Source organism: Falco biarmicus, chromosome 6 (assembly GCF_023638135.1).
Source record: "Falco biarmicus isolate bFalBia1 chromosome 6, bFalBia1.pri, whole genome shotgun sequence".
NCBI classification, from domain to species: domain Eukaryota; kingdom Metazoa; phylum Chordata; class Aves; order Falconiformes; family Falconidae; genus Falco; species Falco biarmicus.
Window position 1 is genome coordinate 41,716,404 of NC_079293.1, and position 23,695 is coordinate 41,740,098.

The 23,695-nt window shown below is 43.0% G+C and overlaps 1 protein-coding gene across 4 annotated transcripts in view; it reads left to right on the forward strand.

Annotated features, from left to right (window-relative positions):
- Positions 1 to 5,449: 5,449 nt before the first annotated feature.
- Positions 5,450 to 23,695, forward strand: part of AGPAT4 (1-acylglycerol-3-phosphate O-acyltransferase 4) — a 79,953-nt gene continuing 61,707 nt past the window's right edge. For 2 of the 4 annotated variants that reach the window (XM_056343664.1, XM_056343667.1), the window contains exons 1-2: positions 5,450 to 5,588; positions 20,577 to 20,807. In XM_056343664.1, the coding sequence (XP_056199639.1) occupies positions 20,630 to 20,807 (178 nt within the window). In that variant the 5' untranslated portion in view covers positions 5,450 to 5,588; positions 20,577 to 20,629. Of the gene's footprint in view, positions 5,589 to 20,576; positions 20,808 to 23,695 lie in introns of those variants that run through there. The other 2 variants (XM_056343666.1, XM_056343665.1) reach the window with 2 other exon arrangements.

Genomic DNA, 23,695 nt, shown 5'->3' on the forward strand with positions numbered 1-23,695 from the left:
CACTGGGAGCAAGATCAGGCCAAATCACAGGAAACAAAGAACTAAGGGATCAAGGCAGGAAACCTGTCTCCAGCTGTGACATTGGAAATACGTAGGTTTCCAAGACCATAGCTTCAGAGGGGAGAATGATGAACTTGAAGAAATTAGAGGAAAAGTAGTGTCCTACATGCTTTTCACACAGGACTGAATGTATAGTGTACTGTGTTTTTTTCAGTGGTATCACAGGTACTTGGCAGCCCAAGGCAAAAGCAGTACAAAATCTTATCTGACTTTCATTCCTTTTCTCTAAGTCCTGACCTTCTAATGCTCTTTGTATGCTCTGGTATCATGTCTTATGCAATCTGTTTCTGCAATTTAGTATGAAAGATATTGTCCCAAATGTTTTCATTCCTTAATGTGCATAACAGACATTTACAAGAACTGTAAGTATTCAGCTTTTACCCAATTACCTTTTAGCAAATGCAGGCTCACATAGCTCATCCCTACACATTATCACAGCATAAAGCAGCCTTGTCTTCATCATACCGAAATAATTATTTCCTCTTATAAGTGATGAGCAAAAAGAATGGTTGTGTGGATTTGTTTCTGACTGTTAACGTCTGTGTAACTACATATGCAGATTAGGTATTGCTCTTGAAGACCTGGAGAGCAGCCAGTGTGTCTCTTCCCCGGTAAACTTGTTGTAAACAGCGTTATGCATAAGCAGCATTGGTTATTACCAGGGCTGAGCTACTTCAGCCTCCAAGTCATGCAGACTAAGATTTTGTTCTACAGTTTCTTATCTCTGCTTCTGGAGGACTGGCAGTTTCCTGAGTACCCTCTAAACAGCACTTACTTTTTCAGCTCCAAAGTGATCCTTTGGAAATTTGAGGAATTTCACCCCCTTGCACAACCCCATGACTGTGACACTAACAGACATTGGCATCTCTGTGTTTCCAAGGTGCCATTGAAGCCCTCACCATTTTGTACTTTCTGAACCATGTCTGATCAGAGCTGCAAGATTTCCTCCTGCCACGGGGCATGGCGGTGGGTGTCTGTGCACATGTGTGTGTGTGTGTGTGTGTGTGTGTGTTTGTGTGTGTATGTAAAATTTCTGCTCTGCATCTGCATATACAGGTATCTCTAAAGCCAGTCACCTGAGCCACCAAGTTTGGGCACGAAGTGGTCCACATAGAAGTCTTCATTTTAATCAAGTTTTAAGAAACCAAGGAAGAGAAACCTGTGGCATTTTGTATTAGATACATGTGTGGAGAGAAACAAAAGCCCCTCTTCTCACAGGTAGGCTCAAGCTGCATACTTGAAACAGCTGTGGAAATAATATTTGCACATGTGTAAAGAGGAGTGTTTATTTTGTTGATGTCAGTAGGTGTGGAAATATTTGGACTAATTCTGCAAACAGTAATTTGAAAACCTTTTTGTATGTTGTGATCCTTGGTATTTATTAAAGGAATGATATTCTTTAAAAATGAAAAATGCACCATAATTAATTAGTAGCCATGGACTTGTTGCAGAAAATGAAGCATGCTGAAAGAAAAAACATGTTAAAAGAAACATATTTTTTCTGCATCTCAGCCAATATTCTTTCTATATGTGCTACACTTTGTAAAGGGTCAAATTGGACAGTTTGGAGCTCATATTCCTGTAATGCTTAGGCCATGTCAAACTTTTTTTTTTTTTTAAAAAAAATCCTCACACAGCTCTTTTGCTGATGCATATTCAATTAAAGAATGAGTCTCTTCGAAAGCTAACTGTGGCCCCAGGGTTTAGTTTTAACAGGATGATTCCACTTGTGGGTACCATGTGGCTTCTGTGCAGGGAAGTGGGGTTTTCTATATAAAAACAGTGGATCCACTGTATAGCTGAGTTAGAGAAGCTGGCAGGTGTCACAGGGTTAGTCCGCACTAGAAAACTTGCCCTGAAAAGCTAGTTACGCAGGCTACGTGTGTGCGTGTGTGATTTTCAATGCCAACCCCCGACCCTAGAAAATTTAAATTGATAACACCTGCATCTGTATTAGTACTTCTATCATCACAACACTGCATTGTATCAGTACCTTTCATTTCTGGTTTCCATACTTAAATAAACTGTTAGCATATATTAACCTATGTACACATATTTTCATCTGGTTTCCTAAAGGAAAAAATTGTGCAGTCATGCTACATGCAACAATCCTTACAAGAATTCCTGAACTTGTTAGCTGATTTTAATCAACCCCAAAAAAGCAGCAGAGATCTCAGACACAATTACTTTCCCACAGATTTCATAAAGATGGATAAATGAAATACAGGAAAGACTTCCTGTTATTGCCTGCATGGAGGGACAGCCTGCAGTTCAGCCTTTATTACACTTAACCTACACAGAAGAGGAATATTATGAATGCTTTTAAATGCAGGAAAATGTGTCTTTTATAATCCGCACTTTATTAGATACTAGAGAATCTAACTAACACACGCAGCCAGAGCAAACTGGGCTTTCTGAGCCCAGCAACTCACGGCAGCATATCACAGCATATCCCTATACAATATCTACCTTACCAGCAACAACACAGGGGTGCTGCCTCTAGAATGGCATAGCTAGAACCACAGAACTTGCCAGAACAGACAAGCTTTTGCCTGCAATTAAATTTGTGAAATTGAATTCACAAGGCACTTAAAAATACGTGTGGTGATCAGAGTTGGGATCCAGCTGTTAGAACCAGCAAGCAGTTAATTTCACTTCAGCTACCAGAGATAGCTGGGTTCCTTACTAACTGGAACTTGTGCTTTGCCCAGCAGGAGACTGGGGTGTGTTTTTTGTTGCTGTGGTGGTTTTGTTTCATTTTTTTCTTACAGGGAAACTCATTGAAAGTTACCCTTTTCACACACAGTGAGAAATGGCCTTAGGATAGCTGGGAGGAGTCATCACCTGGTTTAAGTTCATAACTCAACTCTTAAGTCTTGCTCAATGCAAAAAGGGTATTTGCATGCCCACAAGCAACAAGGAAAGAACTTCACTGAGGCTGCAAACTCAAGCACTCAGAACAAAGAAATGCCAAAACTGAGACCCGAAGAAACTTGATTTAGCTGCCCTTGGCCATATAGTGTGGGGTTTTTTAATTAGCTGTACAAATCTTAATATACTCTTCAGCACTTTGGAGGGTAGAGCAGCTTAAGGAAAGAAAATCTGGTTCCTTTTTATCATCCTTGTTCATAGCACCTACAAAAATACACAGTGAGGACCCTGCAAACCTTGTTTTTAATACATAAGTATTCTTTGGCTATGAGCTTTCCAGTCTTAATCTTTACCATGGTATCTCACAGCTTCATAACATTAATATTTACCTTTAAAACCCCAATTTAAATGAGGGGTTTATTATTCATAATTTCCTGGTTAGACTTTTGAGAAACAGATTTAATGCATCAAAACTAGGATTTCTCTCTCCACTGGAGAGTTTTCTCAGGTGTAAAGCATCCATAAATCCTATTATATTCAGCCGCAGCTTAACACTAATGAAAGCAAGAAGCCTGATTTTTATTATGGCTACCCAGGAAATGGGGAACATACAAATAATCATCTGCAGAGTCTGGTCTCAAGGCCAAATAAGTAAAAGATGTTCGGGCACTACCACATTCAGCATCAGGGTGCCTGACTTCTGGACCCTTGGCTGTCAAAACAACACCTAGATCCTGAGTGAGATGCCTCAGAATAATATCCCAAAAATCTGTACGTGTAGTACACAAAGCTGCTTAAAGTAACTAGTAGGGGAATGCTTAGGACATAACTATGCTACGAATGCAGCCACTCTTCAGAATAAGAACCTTATTCAGGGATCTTAAGTCTTCTCCCTCTGCCTGGAAGTGTCCCTTTTTTAAAATGCTGTGGCTGCATCTTTTAAAAGACTGGCTGTGACCAGTCTTTTAAAGTATGGCAGGAGAAATAGGCTTTATCAATGTCTTCCCATATAACAGTTCAGCAGTTAGACCACTGGCTTGTGAATGCCAGTGAGCTGGATTCAACTCTGTCGTGACCAAATAGGAGGAAGGTTGCTAAAGCTTCAACTCCTGAAGAGTACACTCACCCACCCCACCAGCAGGAATCTGTTAGGCCCAGATGGTACTGCTAGGTCTTAATGGCCCTGACCAGCCTCACCTGGGACCTCCACTTACACACTCTGCCAATGGACCAAGGGCTCCATTTAAGCTCAGGTCTGAGCCTTTAGTACCTGCCTAAGCTATCTAGCAGATAGATGTGTTTTCAGTTTGGTCTCCTGCCTTGTTTCCTGGATGGCTCCATGTTGTAGCCCTATCTCCTGCTGCTCCTGACTAGATTCCCTGTACAAACTCTACACCTGATTCACTGCTTCATCTTGTCTAGGGCTGTCAACGGGTGCTGCACTGTGCTGTGGATGCTCTGTTCAGATATTGTGGGGCAGTGCTCTGGCTGGTAAGGATACTACCTGCACTGTGGTCACCCTCTGCTCTAGGCTTCAGCAGCAGCCTTGCTCTTGCTGCTCTCTGAGGGAGCTGTTGTTTTTTGTCCTTCCTAAATGTGGTATCTCTGTGAGAACAATTCCCTATTGCTCCCTAAAGAATGTCCTCCAGTGACTAGTCCTATATCCACCTATATAGACTAGGTGCTTATATCCACCTTCTGCACCTGTGTAATGCATATTACCACTTCCATAGTTCAGTGTTTCCTTCAACTAATTATAAAAAATAATTTAAATTGAGGGTAAACAGTAATGCTAGCTGTTCTGGATCAGGGGCTCTGCTCCAGCCAGCTCAGCCCAGCCCTGGTGCAGCCCCACACTCTGCAGACCCAGTGGCGCCTCACCCCAGGCATTATCCCCTCCCAGCGCTTTGGGTGTTGAATAGACTCTGTTCTTGCTGTTTTCTATTTGGGAAAGCTGCTTTTTCATTCCATTCAAAGCCTGACAGCAAATGTTTGCATTTTCACAGAGTGAATGTGGTGTGTTGGTGTAGTCGGTGCTTGGATGACTGCCACCTGCATGTATTTTTTTCTCCACGGTACTCAGGCCACGGAGCTGGTGTTCTGTTCCCCAGTTTCTACTCGAAGTGGCAGATACTCACAGGTGCCCTTCAGCCTGCGACAGCTTGCAGCCTGCCCGCCGGGAGGGCTTCCGCGCGGGCACAGCCCAGTCTGCTCCCTCCAGCGTTACCCCGCGTTTGCCCCCGTAAGGGACGACGAGGGGTCAGCCCGGTCACCGGCGGCCCTCAGGGGACGGGGGCTGCCCTGCGCCCCTTCCCCCGGGCCGCCGCCGCCCCCCCGCGCTCCTCGGCGGCAGAGCCCCCCCGCTCCCCTCCGGCCTCCGCCGGGCAGACGCCCCGAAGGGCAAGCGAAGCCGGTGCGGGGAGGTGTCGCCCCATCCCACCGCCCCCGGAGGAAGTGACATGGCGCGGAGGGAAGGCGAGGGGCGCCCTTTTCTTCCTGGAGCCGCCCGGCGGGTGGAGCCTGGCGGCCCCGCCCGAGCCGGCCGCCTCCCGGCGCGTGCAAACTAGTGGCAGTTGGTGCGGCTCGGCTGCCGCCCCGCCGCCCGCCCGCTCCCGGCGCCTCAGCGCGGCACGCATGCCAAGGCCCGGCGGCGCCAGGTACGTGCTCTTCCCCTGGCGGCCAGCGAGCTCCTCAGGTGTGGGGCTGTCCTCCTCCAGCTGGCTTGGTGCCCATTCGGGAAAAAGCAGCCCCACACCAGACCCTCCCCGAAGCAGCCGCCTGCCGGTGTGCCGTGGCTGCAAGGCGAGGGGCCGGCGGCGTGTGCGAGCGAGGCGGGGGGCGGCGCGGCGGGAGGCGGGCTGCGGGCACAAGTTCCCCGATATATTCGCCACCGGGCCGGGTCTTTCTCCTCCCCCCCACCCGGCGCCGCCGCCCGGCCCCGCCGCGCCGTTTCTCCCGCGGCCGCCGAGAATTTTCCTGCCGCCCGTGGGCCCCTTTACGGGGCGAGCGCTGCCCTCGCCGGGGTTTCCGTGGAAACAGCCGAGCTGCGGCGGCCTTGCCCCGCCGGGCCCCCTCCGCCGGCGGGCGCGGGGCGCTGCCGGCCGGGCGCGGCAGCCCCTTCACTTTCCTTTCGGGCTTCCCCTCAGGCGGCGGCGGGGCCGGCGTGGGGGGGGGGGGGGGGGGGTAGGGCGGTTGCCGTGGAAACGGGCGGGTGCGCTCGCCCGTTCGCTGCCTGCTCCCCGAAGGCCGTTCTTGGCGGGAGCGCGGCGAGCCGCGATGGCGGGGGGCGGGGGGGGAGTGCGAGTGCACAGTCAGCGGTCCTGGCGCTGTTTTCCCCGTGGTACCTGGAAGTGGGTGAGCCGAGGCAGCGGGAGCGGTGGTTAGGCGGGGAGAGGGGCCGTCCGCCGCCCTGCTGCTGTGTTCACGTGCTGTAGGAGCTCTGCCTCCCATCTGGCTGTGGCTCTTCATAAAAGACTTTTCAGCCGAATAAAATAATGGCCACGAACTGACCAGGTCTGTCGGCTGGTACCGTGGTGCAGGGAAAACTCCAAGGGAGCTATTGTTTAAACCCGAAGTAGTCTTTTGTAGCTTTTATTTCAACAAGTGAGCACTCACTCGTATGGCTGCAAAGACAACCAAGGAAGGAGTCTGAACAACGTCACACGGAGGCTTCTGCTCTTGTTCTTTGTTATGTGCTTCTCAGAGTTGCAAGTGTTTCGAGACCATGTATAAACATCTAAGAATGATGTACCTTACACAGGTGCTTGTGTGGGAAAGACCAACCTTGCTGCTAAATGAAAACTGAAATACTTAACAAGAGGTGGAAGTATGCAAGAAACTAAAACCAATAATAATAATAATCTCCCAGGCTTTTCTTTAAAAACAGTGATGCGTCCAGCTCAGGAAGTTGTACCAGGCAATTGTAGCCTCAGCTTGTACTGATAATCAAGTCACACTAAGAGTGTGTTGTGAAAGAATTAAAAGCTGGTGGAGTGGAGAAACTGACGTGGAACAACTTAAGCTGAAATTTGCAGTCTTTTTTCTCTAAGTTCTCATGTGAATGATAAGATTACTGTAGGCATACAGAGGTCTGTTTACTGTGTGCCATGGCTACCTCTGTTTAAAGACTGACTGCGTGTTTGCTGTCATTTCCTGACCGGCACCTTTCTTGAGCTGTTTGTATCTGATCTAATGCTGTGTTTTTCCAAATACTATGGATTAAAGTGTCTTGGTTCATTTTAGGAATTTGTGTAAGTATTATGCATAGCTTTGCTCTTTCCTATTAGTGTTTTGCATAATAATGCCTGAATAAGTTGTATTTAAAAATGAATCTGTGTTTTATGAAAGACGGAGAGCCAGGATTCATGTGGAAGGATACATCTGAAAGTCTGAACAGAGAAAGTATTGGAAGCTGCTGATAGGTAAAGGTTGCTCTTAAGCAAAGTTTGGTTGTGTTGTTGGCAAGCACTTGTAGCAGATTTTTAGTAAGTGCTTCACAAGAAGCTGTAAGTATTGTATTTTAGGAGGGGGAAAACTGCACAGAGATGTTAGCACTTGCCCAGAGTAAGGTAATTAATTGTGTTTCCTGAAACCCAGTATATATCAGTTTGGTGGGGAGATTGTTCCTTCAGTAAGTCTTGCGTCCAGCCAAAATCCAGAGTCATTGAACAGTGTTCATCTTCTCTCTGGAGTGAGGCATGCTTTCCTGGAGTAATGGTTGTACTTCACTTACAGTTTATTGTACTCACTGTACCATAACAGAAAAGAGCTCTGTAGGAAAAGGATTCTTTAGCAGGTGACGGATGAGAACCCTATGACTGTGCTCTGCCCTACTGAAAAGGGGTGGTTTATTGCTTTCTGTTGTGTAACCTGATGTTATTGCTGGAAGGTGAAGATGGAATAATGCCCTTTGAAATCTCTTCGATGTAGGAAGACACTGTCACAGCTGTGCTGAGGTCAGCAAGATATTCTTGTGTCGCAAATGTGCACTTTTGGCCCTTAAGACCAAATTACTAATACAAGTTCTAAGTCTAAAGTCGAATATGCACTGCATGATGTAGAAGAACCCTTTCCTAACTAATTGCATCGCTACTACTGCTGTTGGTATGTCCTGATAAGGGAGCAGATGAACAAGAGGGCAGCAACACACTGTAGTGCACTGTGCATGTGCTTTAGTTAGCGAAAGCTTTTGCAGATGTGGGCCTCCCTCATTAGGGAAAACACCGTGTGAGTCAAGGCAACTGTCTCCTCAGGTGTTTGATTTAGCTGTACTGAGTGCAGTGGGCTTTTTTGCAAGGAAACTAGAAATGTGACTGAGAGCAGTACCCTGTATGCTTTGTGTTTCAGCACTGGTACGCAGCAGCTGAGTATGTGTTTCTTCCCCAAGTGCTTTTGTCTGTAGGATGGTTTTGCCAACCCGATTTGGTTTAAGGCATTTGGAAGGTTTGCCTTCCAATCTGTTGTTTGGTGGTCTTAAGCTCATTCACATCTGATTGTGTCATGAGTACCCTGATCACCTCTGACTAATGCTTATGTGCTGCTCGGAAACTGCTGACTCACTTCGTTTTTCTGCTGTTCCCCTGTCCTCCTCCAATGCCTCAGACTGGAGATGTGGCAGGTTCAAGGTAAGGTCAGGGAAAGAGGAAATGGAAGTGAATGAGAGTAACTGTGTGTTGTGGTAAGGATGAAGATGCTGTAAAGACCCCTCTTTGGTAATGTGAGAAAAATACGTTGGCTGTAATGGTTTTCCTGAAAAGGTATATAAACCATGTGTTTGGAACTGGGCAGAGCGGTCTAACTGTAGTGAGCCCAGAGATAGGAGATGCTGGATTAAGGTCCTGCTAGAGGTCTGCTCTTCATTGTGAACTTAAAGCCTTTTTACTTCTATGCCTCTGTTTTCACCTTCAGCCCTTCTGTCTGTCTTGCTGTGTTTTGCCACGAAGAGCTTAACACTGAAGTAATTTTCTGCTGCTTGCAGAAGGGCTGGCCTCGCTGGAGGTTTCTGCTGTAGCATAAATAAATGGAACAGGGAAAGACAATTAACCAGGTCTAGGCTGGAAAGAAGTCTGAGGTAGAGGTCACTGTGAGAGGGTTTACTTGCCCGAAGGTTAGGAGCTGCAGGCAGACAAGCACGCTGATTTCACTTGCATGTGTGACTGTTTATTAACATCAGAAAAAATTCTGACATGCACCAGATTTAACTTTGTTGGTTAGATTAAAAGGAAATTTCAATCACATTTTTCCAGCAGGATCCAGGTGAATGAAAAGGTTTCTCTGTGCAGATTCAGTTTTTAGATTATGCGTGTTTTTTCACCTATCAGGAAAAAGTGAAGATCTCACTTAAAACCTGCTGTTAAAGGCAGGGAAAGAACATATTTGGGGGAAGTCTATGTGTAGGAATGGCACACTATTTGATCTGTTTCAAGCGGTAACAACTATATGAAAGTTAAACTGTGTCCTATTTCTCCCGCATCTCCATGTTATCCCTGTCCTCACACATCATAGTTTGCCTCTTACCATGTTTTGCAGCACTTTGGAGAACACCATTAGTACAGGTGCTGCTTTGCACTTTAGGAAGGTCTGGAAGCATTCTGTCTGCAGCAGCCTACATCTGCACTTGAAGGGGGAAAACCTCATAAATGATTCAAGTTACAGGTGGTTTGTCAGGGCTTAACAAGACTTTAGATGATTTTATGGTTCTAAGGATATGTTTAGACAGTACCAAAACTTGCACAGATATTTACATATCCCTTTCCCACCCCACTCCGCCCCCAATCTGGTATTAGTGAAAATTACCATAAAACAATGCAGTAGCATCAGTGTTGCCAAATGTGCAGATGGTAGGCTGGAGCGATACCACTGTCTTCCCACAACCAACAAATGTAAAACAAGCATCTGGAGGAACAAAGTAACTGAAAGAAACTGTCCGTTCCTGTTGCCCAATAGTGGTAGAGGCACAATAGGGTTATAATTAAGCAGAAAGATAACTAGGAAAGTGCTGTTCCCAAGTTCGTTGAGCCTTCAGCGTGTCATGTTTAGTTTTTACATGCCTGTGCCTCTGAGACTATGCATAAATACTGCATTTCACCCAAGATGAAGACAGAGAAAAGCTTCGTTCTGAATTTAAGCCTTGTAAAACTGTCTCAAATTTGAAGTTAGCAGGACAAATGCTCAGACCCAGGCTTTTAAAAGGCTTTAGGCACCTGAAGTTATGCTGAGTTACAGAAAATCTAGGTAGGTGTTGATGTACCTGATGCTTAATTTAGTGAAAATTTATAAAAATGTTACTGGATTCTTACCAGCATGTTTAGGAATCGTAATGTCTGCACATTTGCCATCCAGTAAGGTAAATGCTGTTGGATCAGGCACTGTTTGTGAATGTTTTTGTTAGAAGTTTAAGGTGGTTTTGACTAGCTCTGGTATTAAGTGCTGAAAATACAGTTCACTGATTAGTTATATCACATTTGGTTGGCTGTTTTTGAGGGATAATGTTTTCCAAACAAGGACTACTGAAACTTGTTGAGAGATTTCTTTTGGCTTCGACAGTACTTGAATCTGGTCCAGAATGAAACCTCCCTTGATAAATCCAGTGCCGGTGATAAAGGCATTTATTCTGTGAAGTTCTCAGATTAAATCAGGCTGTTAGGGGATTGATGATCAGGGAGAAGGAGGAAGCAGGAAGTATTTTGAGTTCATGGTGTAGCAAAAGATTCTGAACACTGGTGTCTTGGAGGTAGAGATGAGTGAAAACTGGTGTGGAATGAGACTGCTGAAATGTGGGTAAAGCAGGCACCATGTTTGTTTGGATTTTTACCTGGCACCTGGATGTCTGTGTTTTTGTGTGGGTGCAACTGAGCCTTTCACTGAAGCTGGGCATCTTATTTTTTGGAACCATGCCAACCACATCTCAGCTGTAAGACACATGTTTTTCTAAGTATTGGGTGTTACCTCTTTAAGGCAGGAGGTGGTTTTCTTTGACTAATAAATCTGGAAGCTTCTCTGCCACATCCATTCTTCAGAAAGAAGCATTGGAAAATACTTTAACGAATAAATATTAATGTCCTGTGTATCCCTGTCTTGGTGTGGCTACATCTTTTGTGTACATTGTCATTTCCAATTTTGGGATGTGATTTTCATAAAGGAGAAATTCAGCTGCTTCATACTTTTCAGTGTCGTATGATAGAATACATCCAAATTACATTAATGCTTAGAGGTTAAAAAAACCCCTTATGAATCTTTTTAACACTTTGGTAGTATTCAGAAAGCATACTAATGATTTTTTTCATATTAATTAAAAATATGCAAATGACTTAGCTGAAGGAGGCAGTCTACTGTTGTGGAAGATGGAGAAAACCCTAGCAGCTCACTTGGAGCTGTAGTCAGGTGTATAGCACTTTTCATTTCCAGCACTGTTAACAGCATCTTGTGATTTGTACTGGCGACTTTTGGATCCCCTCTCAGATGAGGACAGCACTGTTCCCTCATATCCCTCTGATTCTGAAGCATGGAGGATGTGGTCTGTCCCATGTGCCTGTTGCATCTGTGGCAGCATTGTCAGCAGGGCTCAGATCTGCCAAGTGGGAGAATATGGCTGTCTCCAGGAGGCCATGCTGCTCTTGGAGAGAGAGACTATGGCACAAGTATTTATACTGGCTTGGGGGCGGGGGGGGGGGGGGCAGTAGAAAACTTACTAGCCCACAGTCTGGTGATGGAAGTGCCACTTGTAAATCAGTGATACTGCCACCGTGGTGTTTTTCTCAGCTCAGTGATTTATGCCCTATTTCTGCCACTTTCCAGGTCTTTTGGTTTTATAAGATTTTTTGCTGCCACAAATGCTTTATTATTCATTAATTGCATTTTTCTGGCTTGCTTAAATAAACAAAACAAAAAAGCCGCACAAGTTAGGAATCAGACTTCTAGGAAAAGGCTTAAAGAGACTTCCCAGAATTAAAAAAATGTAAGTCACAATTCCAGAAAATATAAGAGGTCATTTTATGGAAGCATACTGAGGAAAGGATATTATCCTTTTCCCAGTGCTGATGATTTTTGTCTTTTGACTGTTGTCCTTGAAGCATCTAGCAATACCTTTAATTCCTTCATGGGCAGGAATAATGAGAGTTGTATGTTTGTGTGCATGTGCACGCAATACTGTTGGTTCGGTGCTGAAGCTGTAGCTTCTAGTTTGTAGTATAAAGTCATCCAAGTTGCTGAATACTTGGTTTTCATTTCTTGAGGAATGGAGAAAGTAAGGCAAAGTAGAGTTCATCAGCACACGTCTGGTTTGAACCACCTGCATTTATACCTGTTGTCTCAACTGCTGCCACTGAAGGTCCCTGGCGGAAGTCTGTTCCCTCTCTGCTCTCTACATGTGGCCTGTTAGAAGCTGTTGCAAGGGAAACTTGAGCATGGGCAAGAAGGCAAATCAAGGAGGATTAAAAGTACCATTTTGTTTGTTGAAAGCTGGAGCCTGGGAAATGCAGGTTCTGGAGATGGATTTGTCATGTGACTGTCACAAGCTCTCAAAGAATGTTGTTCCAAGTTCCCCATGTGTAAGATGGCAGCAAGACAGATCTTGCCAAGCTTACTTCACTAGCATCTTCTAAATGGTTGTATATTTCCACGTGAGAGAGGATAGATAAATTCAGGAAAATGGAAAAAAATCCATAATCCTATCCTTAAAGGACTTGATTTTGCATACAGAGATGGACTAACTTATGCTTCTAAGCCTCCTGTGTGGATGTGAAATATCTGCCTAGATACAACCGCTTACCTGTATCAGTGGTGTGGAAAGCTGTCTGTTGCAAAACCAGAGTTGTTAGGAGGCGATACTTTTGTAGTCTAACTTTGTAACTAACTCATTGTGGGTAAGAATAGGAGATTAAATATTTAAAGCTTTGAACTGAACATGTGATCCGTGTTTCCTTGTTGCCTCACATGTAAAGCTGGTTTAGATGTGGGAGAAGTATTTTCTTTGAGAGTATAGGCCAGTTCCTGTACCTTTTACTGACCCTTTGTGTTGCCGTGAATGTAATTTACAGTTCTTTAAAGCAAGATGAGCGATCAGTGTTTGGCAAGCACAAACCATGAGTCTTCATAGGAGAGACCTCCTTTCCAAAGCTTCTCTTACCAAGAGCATGTTTGGACTCCCAGCACAATTTAGAAGAAAGGAAAAGAAAAAAAACGCCAAACAAACCCAAGACTCCCAGCAACCCTGGGTTTATACCTGCTCCTGAAGAATCTGGTTTCTGCCTTCCTCCCTCCCCTCCATTTCTTTGGGCTTGTCTGAAATAAATGTTTTTGTAATAACTACTGGAGAAGTTAGTAGCTACTCTTGTGTTGGATCTGTGTCTGAAATGCCCAGTGCAGAGGTGGTCAACCATGGTGCTGTGCACCCTTGATGCTGGATAAATACCACAATGCCGATGGCAACATCCTGCTGTACTGTCCCTGCTGTCTCATTTTTAATGTGTTAATTTCCCGTGCAGGAGTGGTGGTGGGGATCTCACCACTGAGAGATTTCACACAGGCCATGCACTGAGGACCAATAGCTTAACTAGACAGACTCTGCTCTCTGTACCTCAAGTGTGCAGTTGCCTCAAATGGTCCATGACTGTTCTGTACACGGCTTCATATATCATAAACACAAAAGCATCCCTACCTATGTACGAACCTACATTATTTATATTTGAGAAGGTTTAGTTTGTTGCAGTCTTTCAGATTCTGTTATCTGGTAAGCCACCTGTACTTTTGCAGCAAGTCAGGTCATTCACTGAAGTGACTTGTAGAAACACATTTTTTGGGGGTGTGTGTTTTTTACAGAGGATGGTGCCAGGTGACAGTAATGTGTGGGCCAGGTTACCTTTGACTAAGCACTTAATGTTGCCTATAAGAGCAAATACTAAATTGGCTCTAAGCACATGATATAGTTGCTTGTCCTAGACTCTTTGCTGTTGTTTACCCTGGTTATTTTTGAGGAACTATTCAGGTTGCTTATATTTGTGTGACAGCGTAGCCCACATCCTGCTTAGATTCTCAGTATACTTCCTTGTAAATTTTTGTTTGCTGTGCAGTCATGCTCCCTTGCTCAGTCCCTAAATTTGACTTGTGTATGACATTGCCCTTGGCATCACAAGTAACTTGTTAGGTTAATTGCCCCAGGTAAAGTAAAAGAGGAAACAAGGGACTCTGTAGTCTGCAGACCTGAACTCCAGGGCTGAACTCTGATAAGACTCCTCCAGGCCTTAAATATCTTAGTGCAGCTCTCTTATTTTTCCCAAGCAATTTGCAGATAATTGTGCTTTGGAGAAATACACACACACACATATATATATCTAAAAATGTGTTAAAATACAGAAACTTGTGTGGGATATGGTTGAAGAACAATGCTTGGCATGCTGGAAAGAAGCAACTTGCCTTTGACTGCTGTTTTTGTGAACTTAATGTTCTGCACCTGAGAAAACTGCTGTACTTCACCCTGACGTATTTTTTGAGGATCTGTCAAGGAGCTTGGAACAGAAGCGCTTAACTCTAAGGGGTTTACTCTCTTCCAATAAATGCCTCCCTCATCATCAAGCCCTGCAGTCCCTAAACACGGTGCCTCCAAGGAGTTCTGTATTGCCTTATATTTAATACCAATTCCATATGGCTCCTTGTTCAGCTCCCTCCTTCCTGAGTATTTCATGCTTCTGGAAGAAGAAGCAAGACTGAACTTCTCACCAGAACTTGGGCACTGACTCTTCATCTTTCCCACTCCTTCCCATGTCCCAGGCTGGAGTCATACGCCCTGCCTCACCGTATAAACACTTTTCTTTCTATGTGGTAAGGGGACAAGCACTGAGGCTGTCAGGGCTAACAGCAGTTGTGCTGTACATTTTACCAGCCGAGAGTTTGCACACACCGAGAACTTGTGTCCTGGTAGGCGTGCAGAGTTCACATAGCTGTTTTGCTCTATATTAGATCACAGCCAGAAGAAAATACAGAAGGGGAAGAGGAAAGCATTATGATATGGTAGCCATTTTAAAAAAAACCCTGGATTACTTTCATTTCCTCTGTTTATACTCTGTTATGCTAATTATCTCTCTGCTAAATAGAAAGTAAATAAAAATTCAGTTTTATAGCAAGTCTATAAAGTAGAAATCATAAAATGTGCTGGTAGAGGCCATTCATTCTTCAGCCTTTGAAACAGCCAGACTGACTGATCCTTCCTTTGTAGTGGTGTCTGTTACAAAATATGCAGTTCAGGAATGCATGACTCCTCAGGAAAACCTGTAAACATTCTTAAATTCCCTTAACTTTGTGGGAAGGACTGAAGATAATCTCAAATTCTTCCCTGATTTGTGTTTTTTCTGGGGAGGTGTGGTGGCTTGACCTTGACTGGCTGCCAGGTGCACATCAAACCTCTCCCTTGCTCCCCCTCCTTCCTCAGCTGGACGGAGGAAGAAAATAAGATGAAAAAACCCATGGCTTGACATAAGGACAGGAGATCACTCACCGGTTACTATCATGGACAAAACAGACTCCACTTAGGGAAGATTAATTTATTGCCAATTGATAAAAGAGTAGGGCAATGCAAAACAGAGACAAAACTAAAACTACCTTCCCCACAAGCCCTGCCTTTCCAGGCTCAGCTTGACTCCTGACTCTTCTGCCTCCCCACCTCTTTGGACCCTGAGCAGCGCTGGGGTATGGGGAATAGGGCTTGCAGTAAGTCTATGGCCGTTCTCTGCTGCTCCTTCCTTGCCCTGTTCCCCTGCTCCTCCTGCTGGGGCCTCTCCCACAGGGTAGGGTCCTTCAGGAGCAGGCTGCTCTGGCCGGGGTTCCCTACAGGCTGCAGTTCCTGCTCCTGAGTGGGCTCCCCTGTATGGGCTGCAGCTTCCTTCAGGACACCTGCTGCATCGTGGGGTCCTCCACGGGCTGCAGGGTGGATATGTGCTCCACCATGGTCCTCAGTGAGCTGCAGTGGGAAAATCTGCTTCACCAGGGTCTTCGCCACAAGCTGCAGGAGAATATTTGCTCTGGCACCTGGAGCACATCCTCCCCCTCCTTCACTGACCTTGGCTGTTTCTCTCACATTTTTCTCATGTTTTTCTCACTTTTCACTCCCAGCTGCTGTGCAGCATTTTTTACCCTTTCTTAAGAATGTTATCATAGAGGTGCCACCAGTGTCGCTGATGGGTTCAGCTTTGGCCAGCAGTGAGGTCCCTTCTGGAGCTGGCTGGAACTGGCTTTCTCTGACGTGGGGGGACAGCTCCTGGTGCCTTCTCACAGAAGTCATCCCTGCAGCACATCCCCCCCCATCAAAACCTTGCCATGTAAACCCAATGCTGGAGGTAACTCTAGTAGTTGCCTTTGGGGAAGGTGGGAAGTGATTCAAACCGTAGTTAAGCATGAAGCAAATAGATGGGTAATTCTTCCTCCAGACTTGGGTTTGTGCTGGGTTTGTTTGTTTGTTTGTTTGGGTTGGTTTGTTGGGGTTTTTTTTGTTTGGCATCTACAGATATGTTTTCCTTGAAGGTGAATACATACATGGACACAACCTCATTTTTGCTAACTTTTGACGCTCACTGGCAAAGAGAAGAGTTTCCCGTGACTTGCCTTGCATATGTATTTTGTGTACAGAAGCACTATTAAAATGGACTCTGATATGAAATACAGTGCTGCTATCTGTGCTGTTCTCATACCAACTGAAATTCACTTAGGGGCATTACTGAAAGTACTGTAAGCTGACCTGAGCATATTTTCATAGTCTTACTCTCTAACGTGTCCATCCAAGAATCTGGTTTAGATGAGAAAATGCAAGAATGGGCATCGTCATTATATACTTGGTTGTTCTTAACTTGCAGCAAAGTATTTAAGGACTTTATCAAAGAGCAGACATAAGTGAAAACTTTGGCGTAGGCTTGAAACATGCTATTCTGAAAAAAAAAAAAGCCAAACCAACAGGTATAGTGTTGTCTTGTCTCTATTTGTAAGTATGAAAGATATTAGCTTAGTCTAGGTGCTGTCAGGTAGGTACTGTGTTGCTTTCCACATGCCAGGGACTCTGCTTACTATCTAAACTTTGGACAAGGTGGGCGACAGTTTTTGCTTCATTCTTGTGCTTTCTGTAAAAGTGCAAACAGTAGTGTTCTTTACAAGATCACTAGTTGTAGTCTCAAAACTCTTACAGACTTTGAAGTACAAAATAGGATTGTTAATTGGCAGCATCCTCTGTTGGAAGGGAGGTGTTCACCTTGCTGTATCACTTCTGTGCCCTCCTGGTCAGCTGTTCTAAGCAGAAGGAGATGCTGAGATTAGTTGTAGTAGAAAACATAGTGGATCTTGCTGAAGAATGAAACTTGGAAGGAAAAGAGGTAGAATGAATAGTGGTGGAGTTTGCTTTTAAACCTGATCCTGTGATCTCTTAGTCACATGAATAGATGCTTGTTGACTTTTTCCCAAGACAGACATTTGAGGTTTGAATCTTTTGTTTTATATCCAAAGGAGAACGTCCTTATCTGTTCTCGATGCTCTGGCTGGCTGATTTTTCCTGATTTGTTTTAAGGGGTGTTCGATAGAAGAGAGCTTCTTGGCAGCTCTCCGATCTTAATAGCTTCTGAGAAAATGCATTGATTGGCCCTTTTGTTTTCAAAAGATTGCTGTAATTTTCAGACATTATCTATAAGGAAATCAGTGTAATTTATTAAACCAGCATCATGGATTAAGAATTAAAGACCTGCTTCTTTTATCACTTAAACTGGTGTTATGTTGATGTTACCCTTGAGGAACTTTAATAAGAGAGCGAGCAAGTGGAAGAAGTTCCTATGAACTCTTAAAAAGCAAATTTCTAGACCTCTTTCATAAGCTCAGAATTGAGTCTTGAAAATAAATTTTCACATTTTTGTTGCTTGTACCAATAATAAACGACATTTCTTGGAGTTTGGGTAATGAAAAGAGTCTGAAAAGTGTCATATTAAAAAAAATGTTCTAAGAATGAGCTTATGCCTGAGAAACAGAACACTTAGCTAGCATTCTGCATACAGTGCTTGGGTTGCAGATTTTTTAGGGAAAACAGCTTGCATTTAATCAGAAGAGAAAATTAATCTCGTCTCCCTACTTTTCTGAAAAGCAATTTTTAAGCAGTGACTCTTAATTTCTTGTTCCTCTTTACAAGCAAGTTAGGTTAGGTGCATTTCAGTGGTATTGCTTAAGTAGATTTTACTCTGCCTTTAAAACATATCTTAGAAGTTTTACAGAATTGAAATTTGATGACTGAGGTATGAAAGTGAGGAATAAATTACTTTCAAACATTGCATTGCAGCTTTGTAAAATTGTAAGATAGTAATTATACTTTATCAGAGTCATCTCATTTTTGTTTATTTTAAAACTGTGAAGTTTTGTTTTAAAGACCTGGTATGAAGTAAATGATTCACATTAACATAACATTTTTAACACAGTTTGACTACTATTACAATGAAAAAAAACCCCAAGGAATGGGTGGGCTAAACTTCTGGTAATTCTTCCTTGTCAGAGAGCCTGTTGATCATCGGCTTACTATTGTAGATTTCTGTTTATTATATCAAATACTGAATTTTCAGATCTCCATTGCAAGTAGACTATGCTTTAATCTTATTTTATGCATTATTATTTTTTTATCCTGTCCCTTACTGATCTCTGGGAATTGTATTAGATTAGAGTGATCCTGTGGGATGGAATTAAACAGGCCAGCTAGCACAAAAAAACTTTTGATCAGTTTTAGCCAAGGACCCTAAGATAAACCCAGACATCAGGGTTTTGGGCACTGCGCAGTCTTTTAAACCATCCACTTTGAACTAACTGGTTGCTTCCATTCCAGTTGTTTTAAAGAAGTGATCTAATCCTGCTACTTGGTGAAGTCTGACTTAGGGAAGTGACATCTTGTATCTTTCACTGTAAACTTACTCAAAACCTGGGTTTGCTTTTTTAAAACTTTTTTTAAGTGTTTGGCTCTGTCTTCAGAGTGTGCAATGGAGGGCCTGGGACATGAACCACTGCAATGGTTCCTACTAGACAACATTTCTCATTCTACTTGGCCAACAAAACCAAAGCATTTGGTCAAAGCCCATGCTAATAAATTATCTGCCACCCTCAGAAACATGTCTTTAACAGAATGGTTGGTTAAAACTGGAAAAGCTTTTTGCAAGCATCATGACAGTAGTTACTACAATGAACAGAGGCCTGTGCTGCCGTTCTGGGCTACATACAGATGGTGTCTGCTTTGGTACTGAATAGTACAGCAAGATAAAGAGAACAGTCTGTGATACACAAAGGGCACATTTTGCCTGCTAATAATAGGCTTGGGACTGCCATCAACTCTTTATATAAATTATACAACAACACAGTTTCTTGTTCTTAAGTTTTTCTTCATCTTCCTTGCAGTTGAATACCTGGCTAAAATAATTTCCTATGGCTTTGCAGCAGTTCTTGTTTGTGTGCTTTGTTACGGTAAGCAGAGTCAGCAAGGGCAGTAAAACAAATGTTTCAGGACGCTGATCTAGACTCATTGTGTCACATAATAGGGTCTCATATAAACTCAAAAGATGGGCATAAAGATTTTTTTCATCAGTTAATTCACTGGGATGGTGAGAGCTGCTGTTTTGTTACTGCCTGTGACTGGCACATTCAGAAGTACTGTCTCAGGTCTTCCTCAGAGAGAGAAACAGTGGAGGAATGGAACAGGATGGCAGCATCTCCTGCTTGACTGTATTGAGAAAACTGGGCTGTTGTTTACTGAGAGGTCACATCTTTGTATGAGACCACCTGCACGAGACTAGTGTTGGTGGTAGTGATGTTGAGGGGACGTCAGTATGGTATTTGTAGGCCAGAATACTTGACAGAGTACACTTCCTCTGAATGCTCAGCTCCTAGGGTTGGACTGGTCCTTTCCAAAATTATACAAACGTTTCTTAAATAACCTAAGAGTTGATTTTTTTAATATTTTTTTTTTCTTCTGGAAACACTGCTGGGTCATGAGTTAGTACTGTTATTGATGTTTCCTTTCTGGGTTTATGGAGTATAACTGACAGAATTACGGTGTCAAGGAATAGTTGAACAAACTGTATGTATTGTGCATAGCCAAGCTTTTATTCTCTTGTCAAAATCAACCGGTATTTGACTGTTTCAAGGGAGCAAGACAATAATGCTAAAATTAGGGGCTGCTGCTTTTTCTTGGTTGGGGAGCATGTGGCATAACCTGTAGAAGAGGACACAACTTCTAACAAAGCTCGTGTTTACTTTGGAGCAGCTCTTGAAGATATCAGAAGCCACAGTATATGTCTTATGAAGTACAGAGAATTCAAATCAAAATATAAGTGCATTATTTTCTCATATTTTATCAAGAAAGACCTGAAAGAGGAGTACTGCAGTCTATGGGATGGAGTCATATGCTCTTCGGTTTTGCAGAATTACGACTGAAAAGTAAAAGTCTCCAAAGCCAAATGTAAATTAATTCAGAGATGTAGTATTCTCTTTCCGTACTTACTTTTGCAACTATTGCCATCAGGCCTTTTTATACAATAGAATTAACTTTCATTTTAGTGTATTCAAGTATAAAATGGGAAGTGTATATTAACAGTTTGTTTATAGACATAAATGCACTCTGTAACCACTGATACTATTTGGTTTTGCAGGTTGTCTTCTGAATATTGGGTCTGAAGGTACCCTCTTGCTTTGTCAGCAAATCATGGACATCGTTGGCTTTCTGAAGTCTCAATTCATTTGCCATCTTCTGATCTGCTACATATTTATAGTGTCAGGACTGATCATTAACTTCATTCAACTCTTTACACTTATACTTTGGCCAATCAACAAGCAACTGTTCAGGAGGATCAACTGCAGGCTGGCTTACTGCATATCAAGCCGTAAGATTTCATTTTGTTTTTAAAAGTATTTTCATATTTTGTCTTGAAGGAATTGGTAGGAAAGTTCTGAAACAGATTTCAAAGTAACCTATATAAAGGTCATTACTGCTTCCTACAGCACTTGCCTTTGTGTGAAGAGGTGTATGCTTTGTTGAAATGTCCTGTTCTGCTGAAATGTGTTGCTCTTATATCGGGATGCTTGCGTGACTCAGGATTTCAAAGAAAGACTGCCTCTGTTGTTTGGCTAGCCATCATGTTCTATTAAGCCAAATGAGAAATATTGACCAAATAATAACTGCACTTGCTGAGATGTGTTATCTGTAAGCTTAACAGTGTTAAAAAGTCACTTCCAATAATGCTTTCAGTCTTCTTGTCATGCGTGATTTTGCTTATGATCTTGGTTCAACTGTTTCATGTGTGAATATTGTTCAGGACTGGGAAGTAACAGTAAAAAAAGGAAAAATCTTTGATTCCATTTGTGTCTTTCTTAAGCCAGTTGTAAACTCCTGTTTCTTTGAACAGGCATTTCAGACCTTAAGCTGCATCTGTATGTATTCAGTATATGCGTGTAGTTACAATGTAGAATATAGCAGGTAGGCTGTAAGCATTGAAAGAAGCAGCAGTTGCATTTTTTTTTTTATTTTCTGGGTGGGATGGGAACATAAGCTCAGGATATTACTTGTAGAAAGACCAGAATTGTGTAACAGCTGGGAGACTTGGCAGTTCACTGACACTGGACTAAACAGGTAATTCCAGTGGAATGAATGAGACCTGTATCCATCCAATTCTCCTTTGTTAGTAGGAGGTCGGTTGAATCTCTACCTGTCAACAGTGGATTGTAAGAGCATGTGTAGTTTTCTTGATATTATCAGTCTGCTTATATATTTGTTTTTAAAGAGCTATGACTGCAGTTTCAGTACTGATTTATAGCAGTGCAACTTCTGACTTCCATATAATTGCTCTCAACTTACAGTAGAGAGCATTCTCCACAGAAGCTGTTTAAAACTATGGTAACGTGCCAGCGTTCAGTAGCTGGGAGCGTGCTGTTACGTGTGGCAAACTTCTTGAGAGATTTCCCTGGGCCTTTCTGAAACTGAAAAGTACTTTCTAAAAATGAAACTGTTGCAAAGTGGATGCCTTTTAAGGCTCCCTAAAAATGATTCAAGTGTGATGTCATTGTCACTGCTGAGTGTGTTACGGAGAGTTTCGTAACACTGAAAACTGCCCTCCAACACAGTGTTTAAAAATGGTGCTGTAGAAATGCAACAAAATGGTATCCTTCAGGTCACCTGTTCTGCTACTAGGAACCTGAAAAGGGGAAGAAGCATTGTTAGGATTCATAATAACTGCTTATAAACTGCTTGAGATAAAAATCTACCACATGCGTCAAACTGGAGGCCACTAGGGATTATTTCTCCCTTATAAGTGACTCTGATGGGCAACTATTCAGAGCATTTTTTTAAACATACTTTTGACTTAAATGTTAAAGCTGAGTCAGCATGTATAGGCCCAAATAAATTGAGGGTGCTTGGAATAAAGAGAGGACGTTCCCACTGAAAGATTTCATTTTTGCTGTCCGTGTGTATGTCCCTAAGTAATGAGTTTGCAAGTACTATTCATTTGTATGTATGAATAGCGGCATGAATATGGCTGGATTTTTACCTTTTCTCTGGTAGCATAGTGTTGAAGCCATAGAGTGTAGAAGATACTGGACAGCTGTATAAAGGTATATATAGGTATTTTATTAATATTTTACATGCAGTGTCTTCTGCCCCATTCTTCCTCTTGGATACTTCATGCAGAGACATCAGCTACTCCAGAGTCTCCAGACTGAATCCTTTAGCTGCCCTCAATCTAGTTTCATCGATGCTGGGGACCGATCTCTGTGTAAAAGCGAGTAATACTGCATGCTTGTCCTTGGTTGGGCGGATGGCTTTGTACTCAGGGTTGCTGATCTAGTCTTCAGTGTTGATGCCACTGGAAAAGTTTGTGTTGTGAGGTTTTTGCCCAATCATGCTCAGAACAAAGTAGCTCTGTGTTAAAGACAATTATTTTAGCTTTACAACAGAGCAAGCTAGCATTTGATATGAGTCACTTTTATCTGAGTGATATTTGAAAAAGCTAAAATGATAGTTAATTAAAAAAAGTGTTTGGAAGAACTGAAGAATGCAGTAGACCAATTAATCAAAATGCATTTGTTTTTCTAGCAGTGTATGTGTAAGATAATGGCCTTTGCAGGCCATTGGTGTGCTGACTGATAAATCAACTTAAGTTGGATCTGTATGGGTGTGATCAAAGTCACGGAAACAGCCTACAGTTTGAGACAGTGAAACCTGGAGAACGTAGAGGCATGTGCTTTGCAATGGTGACAAGTATCATGTTTCTTTGAGCAGCTGTGATTTATTATCCCAGTGGCTATATATTAGTATTGGGGAGAACTTTCTAATGATGGCGTTGTGAATGAAAAAATACTGATTCTCATAAACTGCTGGTTTTTCTGTCATAGCTTTTTATGAAATTTGGATTGGGTAAATGTTCTTTAATTGAAGATTGGGAGCCTTGTTCAGCTTGGGTCTCCTGCTCCCCAAAGGATGTGTTAGCCATTCACCAGATTTTGCAGTTTAGGTTGCTTTTATGTCTCCAAGGTACCATCATATGTTTTACCATCATAGAATGGTTTGGGTTGGAAGGGACCTTTAAGATCATCTAGTTCCATCCCCCATGCCATCGACAGGACACCTCCCACTAGACCAGGTTGCTCAGAGCCCCATCCACCTGGCCCTGAACAATTCCAGGGATGGGGCATCCACAGCTTCTCTGGGCAACCTGTTCCAGTGCCTCGCCACCCTCACAGTAAAGAATTTCTTCCTAATATCTGATCTAAATCT